The following is a 9864-nucleotide window of genomic DNA, read 5'->3' on the forward strand; positions in this document are numbered from 1 at the left end:
TCTGGTTTGAAGGTGGGACAATCTCGGGAGGTGGATGCATGCTTGTTGTTAGAGGGGCAGTTGACACATTGAAAGACATTTGCAGAGCAGGCATCTGTAGGATGTTCGCCTGTACACTTGCCGCACACGATCGTTTGACTACGACAAAACTTAGCAAGGTGACCATATCTAAAACACTTATTACAGCGTAAAGGGTTGGGGACATGTGGTCGTACTGAGACGTGGATGTATCCTACTTAGACATGGTCAGGGAGGGTTGTAGAGTTGAAAGTGAGGATATTGAGGGGGGTGTTGACCCGCATGTTCTTTTCCTGGTCCAGTCGCGTTATGAATTTGACATCTAGAATCCCTTCGTTTTTCATTTCTTCGAGGATGTTAGACTCGTCCATAGTCATCAAATATCTGCAGTGGATTACTCCTCTGGAGGAGTTGAGTGACCTAGGGAGGGAGGCAACAACATCGAAGGTATGAAACTTCTTGGCCTTAAGTAAGACGCGTGGAGATTTCCCAGAGTTGGTGGTAACTTGGAGATCTCTGCTTCTAAGTTTCCTAACCTGGTTGATATCATCAGTATGAGAAGACCGACATTTCTTCAAAATAAAGGGATTGAGTTCAGCTAATCGGATTTGGTCAGAGTGCCTAGCCTTACTGGGGTCGATATTAGGGTCGTTAAGGAAGTTTGCAGAGGTAGAGTTGAAGACTCCATTCTGCCCGTCGGGGTGTGGGACAAGCCCCCTGCTAAAAAAGAAATGTGCTCAGCAGAGCCAAAGGGGACAATACTATAGGGGTCACACAATTCCTTGGCGAATGGCGACAGCCGTGTGGAATGACACGCTGTGTGCCCAGTGGAGACGGGGGTCTACGCTACTCTAAACTACGACAGATTTATACTAGATTTCGCCGGGCCGGACAACCGAGGAGCCTAACGAGCGAGCAAGGACTCGTGCGGATCCCGGAGAGCTACGAAGAGACGGAAAGGTCAAGGAGAGAAAGAGTTGGGAAATGGCCACAAATGGGTGGCGGTGTTAACTGCTAAAATTAAAGCCATCCAGTCAACTCTAGAGAGCAGACCTTACAATCATATTTGTCCTCGTGCAAGGACCGACTGTCTGCTGCCATTTGCTGCTGACGTCTATCGTTGTTGACTAAATGACGAGTTTCCCGTCCGTCATGACATAGATTATATGCAATCAATATTTTATTACTTTGTACAAGTTATACAATAATGTTACATGTAGATGTTTTCTTTTTACATTATAAGGGCTATCCTCGTACGTGGCAATAATATTTACAATGTATAATTTGATTAACATGGGCACACACAGTATTTGTTACGTTATAGTAATTTTATTTTACAAAAGGAGGCCCTGCAGTAGTGGCGTGTTGCCACACACAGTCAGTAATAGCTGTTCAGATAAAGAGGTGCAGAATGTCATCAGCAATGACCTCTTTCGGAATATAATATCATTCCTTTGCTATCTTCCATTACGTGTTTTGAAAACTAACAATTTATGTCTCGTAGATATATCCCTGATATAGAATACCAAGAGTAGCCATTGTCTTATTTTCCTGTTATTCTTATTTTCCTTCCACTTTCCTCTTAAAAAAGGTTGGCATATCACTACCAAAATAAAGATATTCTTTAGAGGTAAAGTTTATTCACACTTGGAATATTTGCTTGATTTCAAGATGAGATACATAGTACAGATATATAGTCAAAGCAAAACCATATAAGAACATTTATATAAATTCAAAGTTTTGTTTCATTCCATCAGTGTCCACTCTAGTATACTACAATACGAGTGTTTGCATAGAAGTGTAGAGAGATTTATAAATTCATTTCTATGAATGAAATGAAATTGTCCTGTTTCCTGTCTTTTGGATAGGTCGGTAATTATTGAGAAGGAGCTCGCCATTGATATCTCTCCAAGTGCGTAGGAGCGCAACCTGAAGAGTAGATGGAAAATCAGCGCCCATTAAAACCTTTGTCAGCTTATACATACATACATACGTTCGTAAAGAGCTGGAGTCCAGGAGCTATGTTATCGGAAAATTTCGAAACACTGGACTCAGAGTAACAGAATTTATTACTGACGTTTCGAACCCTGTCCGGGGTTCGGCCTCAGGGTTATGTATAATATGTTTAATATGTATAATATGTATAACTCTGAGGACGAACCCCGGACAGGGTTCGAAACGTCGGTAATAAATTCTGTTACTCTGAGTCCAGTGATTCGAAATTTTCTGATAATACATACATACATACATATACCAAGGTTTTTTCCCCCTTACAAGGGAGGTAGCCAAAAAGGAAAAGGCATAAAATCATTTCCACCCATTCCATCCCTGAATACACTCCACACCCCTCCACCCTCCCTCTTATCTTAGCACCTTCAGCTTATAGTATTGGAAAAAGAAGGATGCAGGTTAGTACTCACATCAACTGCACTGATTGCCACTGGTGTTTTGAAGATTGTCCAGGTGACGTCACCCAAGCAGGGTGGTGTTGTTGTAGACCCAATGTACCTGTCAACAATAGAATTTCCTCTCAGTTGGATGGGGCTCAACTTTGAGATAACAAGTATTTCACTCAATCACTCTGATTCATTTATCTGAAGAGAAAGTTACCAACACTCAAATGAGACTTTTGTACCTGTAAAAGCTGCTTAGGTCATCTGGGAGGAAGTCGTCTATCACAATCATATCTCTTTTCTTCAGTCTCAACTTGTCCCCTGCCTACGCAAAAGACAAAAAAAAAAAAAAAAAAAAAATCATTGACATATAATGTTTTAATACAGAGTATATCAGTGAAAAAATGCGGCAAGACATAAATTTTGCTACATCAACTGATGAAAAATCGGACCTCCTCTATTTCCACGAATTCGTCCCACAGAGGATAGAGGACGCTATCTCTTGGGTATTCGTCATCGATGTCAGCGAATACACCCAAGACAGCGAGCGACCCATCCTTACTCTGGTGAACAAAGTGGATCTCAAGGGGAAAGCTGTTCAGAGAGAGAGAGAGAGATAAGTTTGCAGCCAACAATAGCATTTGGTCAACGCTTTTTCTCATTAAAATTTTTTTTTCAAGTAACTTACGCTTCGCCGTCGACGGTATGTTCGGATCCTAAGTCATCATACTCGCCCCAATGGAAGTGAAGCTGCACAAACGTGTATGTTTTATTCAGAATTGACATTGTTGGTGGCCTCCTGTACGTTCCTTCCAACTTGGCTGGAATGCATTCAGTACTGTAGTTTGTATCCTAATATACACCGATGTCAACATGTCCATATATCCCTATCTCTAGTTGTATACGTGTTTGTGTGCAGATTAAGTGAAAAAGTGTATAGTCATTTGATCATGTAGATCTCTCATTATATACAAGGTAGATGCTTACTAGTAACTGTTTATTTTAATTTGAAGCGTACATGTCCGTCCATCGTTTTTGAGGAATTGCTTCTTTGGTTTTTTGTTGTAGACATTGATTACAAGTGGTTTCGAACTAATCTAAGTCAAGTCTTTAACCGCCGGGAGGTCGATGGGCGTCTGGAGAGGTCCTCCGCAGTCCGGATAGTTGTCCGCCCATGTATCGGGTCCTGCAGTGACGCGATGTTTAGCCTTTAAAAACAATACTATGCACATCTCCAGATTTATTCATACCTCCATGTTAACCCACTGACCTGTATCTTGTCCATATAAATAACTCCAATCGATATCAACAGTTCCCTTGTTTTCATCGCTTTTATTCTTCATTTTTCTCGTCTCTAGGCAAGCGCACATGCTCTGAAAAAGTTGATGGCGTTGTTACTACAGTTCGTACTCACGTGAATGTCTTCACATTACCTTTACCTCATATATATATATATATATATCAACATTATATGTAAAGACAGAATAGGAGAAAACTATAACCCTCCTGTTCTTACCAAGATTATGGTCAAAATTCGAAGGACTTGGACCATCATGGCAGAGTTGGCTGAAGAGAGGATAGCGCGTTAAGTTTGTGGAAAGTGTTATGAGAAACATTTCAATAAATAATAAATATCATGGCTGACGTTATCATCAGTCGAACATGTGGGATCTTGATTCAACTCTTTTAATGAATTGTTTTTACAAACCCTTCCATTGGAAGGGAGGTATGAAAACACATCAAATGAATTGTATGATTATTTGATTTAATTTTCTTCTGATTCAATGATTTGGTGTATTCTGGTAAAAGCCGATAGTAATACTGAAATATATTCAAAGTTCCACATGAAAATGCTCTTCGATCCTAATCAGATTTCCTCTTTAGCATAAAGAAATGTCATATAGAAGCAAGGGTATCATATATACCGGGACATATAGTCATGTGATTTAGCGAAAGAACGTCTTGGGGAATTTACACAATAACCTGAGGGTGGCCAGGTCTAAGTCATTAGGAGACCATTGATTTAGTGAGGTGTTGAAACTACTGGGGTTGCATTTGGATAAGGATTCAAGTATACTTCTCTTGATATTAAGATTTGAGTTTAGCCTTTTTTTTTCCCATTTCGTCATGTGTTTTTTGTATTCTTAAGCTGGTTGAAAAACACCAAATCAATTAACCCCCACCCACCCAACTTTTCAAACGTGATCGGATGTTTCGAAAAATTATCAAACCCTAAATGTACTGCTACTGCCTGAGGGTAGACCATCAGGAGCTACTGCCAAAATGCTTCCTTGATACTTTACATTTGGCTACCTCATTCCCAGGACCTGCGTTGGCGCGCCCACTTTCAGAATATCGTCTATGCCCACGGAGAGAAACTGGTCTCGTTTTTTCACTGCCTGTTGCTATGTCCTGCCTTACGCAGAGAACCCTACGAGCCTAGAAAATCTACTGAACCATGGGAGTTCAGACTCAGGTCACAGTAACATCATCGTGGTAGTTTATCCTTTCTCTTCTTTAGCCCCCATAGGCCCTAGATGTCCACTTTCTCTCCATAAGACAAACTTCACTAGCCAGCATTATAACTATTTTAGTTCTCATGTGGTTCAGGGAGTTTTTTTTTTTTATGAAGGTATGCTGAATTGGTATCTGTGAATATGACAAAAAGAAACAACATAGACAGGAAGTTATCGACTAGACAATTTATATTTGTTCGGTGTACACAAAGTTCCCTTGACAAACGGGAATCCCGATTTATCCAACTAACCTGTTTGAGAACGGTAGAGCTTTCTTCAAAAAAATCGGCCGGCTGAGCAACTTCAGATGCCTTTTGGAGATCGAGTTGACCTGGCAGGTAAAGAACAATGTTATAAGTGATCTCTGGATCGAGTGTGACTTTCCTCTAACCTATGCAGACTTTATACTGTACCTAGCACTTGGTTGACCCTGGCGCTCTGGATAAAACATTTCCGTGTTGAACTCACGTGATAAAAATGACATACACTCTCCTTGATTGATGGGCCCACACATCTGTTGCTGTCATTGTTGCATGACAGCCACAAAACTATATAGCCAGAACTTGTGGTTGTTTGCTGCCGTAACTAGCAATAATATGATCGCTATATGGAAACGAGATCTTAGGGAAAGAGCATGGATGGCGAGTTTCCAGGCGGGTGTTCTGGCCTGATAGCCGCGATATTACTTCCTAGTGGTGACGTAATCCAATAGTCAGTGTAACCAAGGGGGCGTTGTTTCATGGCAGAATTTATACAATACCTGCCAACTCAAGACATTATTGGTCTATCGAAACGTATACTTACAAGTCAAAATATTCCTACAAGTTATAACAGAAATATAGGATTTAAACTGAATTCAATACTGAAATACTTATTAACAATGGTCTTATATCCCTAGTGTCTGAGGCTATTACAAGTTATAACAGAAATATAGGATTTAAACTGAATTCAATACTGAAATACTTATTAACAATGAACTACTTTCCATAGGTGTCTGAGGCTATTACTATCATAATGTATTTATTTCTTATGTTTAACTAGGTGAAAACCAAATATAACAGGATTAGGAGATAATTTACGTGTTTTTATAAATTATGTGACATACTGAAAGTAAGAACACATGAGCTGAAATATTAGCAGGGGACAGTAAAGTTATCACGATGCTTTTCAAAATAAAAGTTGTGAAAATTGACCATTCAAATAGGCTCATCCATAATTCCGGTAGATTAATGTGGTGAACGGATAACTGGTCCACAAAACTGAAAACCTGGACAACTCATCCTCAGAAATGTGGACAATTCGTCCAAGCATATTTTTTTTAGTGATATGTAATTTTATGTTTGTTATACGTTTTACCCACATTTTTATATATTAGGCCATAAAATCAAGGGAAAATACAAGAAATTTATATATCATTAAGGAAAAATATGACAAGAATAATACACTTTAGTATGTATCACTTTATTACAAATTACAATGAAATACATATCACAGATACTATATTTACATCTAAATCAAACTAGATACATATCAGGAGGTGCCAAGATAAGAGGGAGGGAGGAGAGTGGAGGGGAGTGGAATATATAGGAAATGGAATGGGTGGGAGTGGTTCCTATACCTTTTTCTTTTTGGCTACCCCCCCATGTAAGGTGGAAAAAGCTTTTGGTATATGTATGTATGTGTGTCTCAGAAGTGGGATTGTCCTCCCGGAGATTGCAACTGATGAATCAGTCAATGTTGGCTTTGGTTGAAAGCAATGTGGCCACTCCTTGGATTTTCCCCCCCAAGATCTTGGAATTTTTGCCATCATCTTGGGATCTTGGATATAAATTGTAAAAAATGAACAAATCTTGGATTTTTTTTTTTCGCCAAGATTTTTTTTTTTTTTTTTTTTTTTACAATTCATATCTACAATTCCAAGATCAAGGCAAAATCCCAAGATCTTGGGGAAAAAGCCAAGGAGTGGCCAAACTGGTTGAGAGATGATGGACGAGTTTTCTCCAGCTGCTACAAAGGATTACATATAGGAAACCTTTTGGTCCATAACTAGGTCGGATGCGAAAAAAAATGCTGTAATGATGTTGTAATGATTACCATTTATTCTATATTATTTATTTTTGTTTTGTTATCATTTGTCTGTTTGATTCACATTAATTATTAGTTATATGTCAATTTATTATTATTTACTATTTATCTGTTTGTCTATTGATTAACTATACCTATGCATTTATTTATGTATTTTATTTGTTATTTACATTATTATAGTTTTGATCTATTAATCGATTTTTATTTTTTTCGCATCCGACCTAGATATGGACCAAAAGGTCTCCTGTCGGTATGCTCCGCCTTTGTAATCCTTTGTAAATAATAATGATAAATAAAAAAATATAATAATATAAATAATCATGAATAAAATAAATGCATAGGTATAGTCGAATAATAAACAAACAGGTAATTAGTAGATAATAATAAACTGACAGATAAATGATAATAAATGAAAATCAATCAGATAATAAACAAACAGACAATAATAACAAACAAGTAAAAGCATCTTGCTTAGATGTTTATCTAAACGAATCTTAAGATATATATATATATATATATATATATATATATATGTATATATATATATACATATATATATGTTTATAATTACACACACACACACACACACACACACACACACACACACACACACACACACACACACACACACACACACACACACACACACACACACACACATATATATATATATATATATGTATGTATATGTATTTACCAATAGAGTGATTACTGAATGAAATAGACATAGTAACCATGTAGTGAGCGCTGAAACGATAGGTTGTTTTAAAAGAAAATAGAATAACTACGGATAGGAATGATAGTTGGTAATGAACATAGAACTACCTAGTGTAGGTCTTATGGTCTCTTGCAGTCTCCTCCATTCTTATGTTCACCCTATAGTATGGTTGGCTTGAGTTGGTACAGTGACCCAGAGTTCGAATCCCCTAGCTAGTTTTTTTTTTTAACTGTTATTCACGATTTCTCCTTTTTTCTGAAAGATTTTCTTCAAATCGGAGAATCCTACTTTCCAAAACTGAGTCTACCTTGCCTCTGTATTTCGTCCTTTGACTTTGTTTTTTTTTATCTACCGACTGAAGTTCAACTGTTACAATCATCTTTTTCTATAGGACCATAGTATTTTCAAGAGCCAATGATGTGTGTGTGTGTGTGTGTGTGTGTGTGTGTGTGCGTGTGTGCGTGCGTGCGTGTGTGTGTGTGTGTGTGTGTGTATATATATATATATGTGTGTGTGTGTGTGTGTGTGTGTGTGTGTGTGTGTGTGTGTATTCACCTCGGATCTGCTGCAGTCTCTGTCGAGTGCATGTGTGTGTGTGTGTCTGTGTGTGTGTGTGCGTTATTGAGATATGAAGTTAAATTTTGTGTTCTATTTTTTATTCTTTTTTTCCGTACTTCTGACTACAAATACACGTGTCATAGCTGGGGCTACAACAGCTGCCGAAGAGTTTTTGTCATGAAACGTGAGGAGATTACGAGCTGCCTCGCTGCATCCCACACAGCCGCCTGTTCTACTTTTGCAGAGATGAGATGAAATAGGACAGAAAACGGAATAAAAAAGGACAGGCACACTACTCTACGACGCATTTGTTTCCGCCAAAGTTCTTGCCCGATTCCCAAGTGCGTCATTGAATAAAGCCCCGGTCGCGCCAGGCTTACGACCTGTTTCCGATCACCTTCGACTGTGGCACTTTTGTTTCTCTTATGGTTAGCGCCATGCTATTTCATATTCATCTTCATGACGAGGAGGAAGGGGAGATTCGTTCCAGTTGCATCGCCTTGAATTATTTTTTATAAACAAAGGAACAGCACAAATCAGCCTGGTCGCCGCTGGTCGGAAATAGGCCGTAAGCTTGGTGTGACTGGGCCCTAAGAAAAATCGTCTTGGGACCTCAAGTCAAAAGCAATAGGCCCGCAGTCATGATTCGAGGAGGGTTTAATCCCGCCCGCTTTTTTTTTTTCTAGTTGACTTTAGGTGACTTTATTCACCTGAAAATGGCAAACTTGCCTCGATACCTCACTGCATCAGGACCCCAGGTCATCCCAAGTATGCCATTTATGTAAACAGAATTGTGCATCGAGAGACACAATGAAATCTGCCAAACGCTATCATATTACTGGGATGAACTACAAAGCAACTTTTAGAACGTTCGAAAATCCTAAGAATAAAAGATTATACCAAATGAGGAATTACTGTCTTTTCAAAGAAGTATCAATCGACTAATGCTTTCGTGTGTCTATCCGGAGAACAGGCATTGTTACGAATTAGGCATTATAGACTCCCTGACGGTCCATCAGTCACTATACTGCACACAATAGCTTCCTCTAGCACTTCCAAAAACTGATCCGCGCATTCTCTTAGGGATTAAGAAACGCTGCTCCATCTGTATGAAATCGCCGAGTGGCCGATGTAACTGTACCAAAACTCAATTCTTAATTTAATGACGCCTTTGCCAGGAGACCCAAACCCGTGAGCAGTTAACGAATTCGTCATGGTGACGTTATTCAAATTAGGAGACGGCAGCTTAACGAAAGAATTAAGAATTTCTCCCCGCCATTGCGAGACCATCACGCTTACGATTACTCCACCACTGCACATATTCGCTTGATTGTGGGTTCGAATCCCGCACTCTTCTCCCCCTCCCTGCAGTAACTGCAACCTACCCCGACAGCCCAAACGTATAGGGGAAAGGTTATGTATTCGGCCGGAACTATTCAGCGACTCCTGGCGTCAAAGTCCTCACCCCCCTACCTGAGACTTTTTACAAAGGATTACAAAGGCGGAGCATGCCGACAGGAGACCTTTTTATCCATATCTAGGTCGGATGCAAAAAAAAAAAAAAAAAAAAAAAAAA

General features: G+C 39.1%; 1 protein-coding gene across 1 annotated transcript; it reads right to left on the reverse strand.

Annotated features, from left to right (window-relative positions):
* Positions 1-1654: 1654 nt before the first annotated feature.
* LOC143017803 (putative carbonic anhydrase 3) lies at positions 1655-3229 on the reverse strand. Its single transcript, XM_076172698.1, has 5 exons — positions 3100-3229; positions 2864-3005; positions 2654-2736; positions 2439-2526; positions 1655-1947 (listed from the first exon to the last, which is right to left on the reverse strand). Exons 1-5 carry the CDS (start codon positions 3195-3197, stop codon positions 1843-1845), a joined length of 516 nt encoding a protein of 171 aa, XP_076028813.1. The 5' UTR covers positions 3198-3229; the 3' UTR covers positions 1655-1842.
* Positions 3230-9864: the final 6635 nt, after the last annotated feature.

Source organism: Oratosquilla oratoria, chromosome 33 (genome assembly GCF_046742065.1).
Source record: "Oratosquilla oratoria isolate Oo_2021 chromosome 33, ASM4674206v1, whole genome shotgun sequence".
NCBI classification, from domain to species: domain Eukaryota; kingdom Metazoa; phylum Arthropoda; class Malacostraca; order Stomatopoda; family Squillidae; genus Oratosquilla; species Oratosquilla oratoria.

Bases quoted from the DNA above. Each gene is read 5' to 3' on its own strand.
- LOC143017803 (XM_076172698.1), bottom strand. From the start codon at position 3,197: ATGTCAATTCTGAATAAAACATACACGTTTGTGCAGCTTCACTTCCAT. The intron at 3,006-3,099 runs GTAAGTTACTTG...CTCTCTGAACAG, and splicing joins CATACCGTCGACGGCGAAGC to CTTTCCCCTTGAGATCCACT. The intron at 2,737-2,863 runs GTCCGATTTTTC...TCTTTTGCGTAG, and splicing joins AATTCGTGGAAATAGAGGAG to GCAGGGGACAAGTTGAGACT.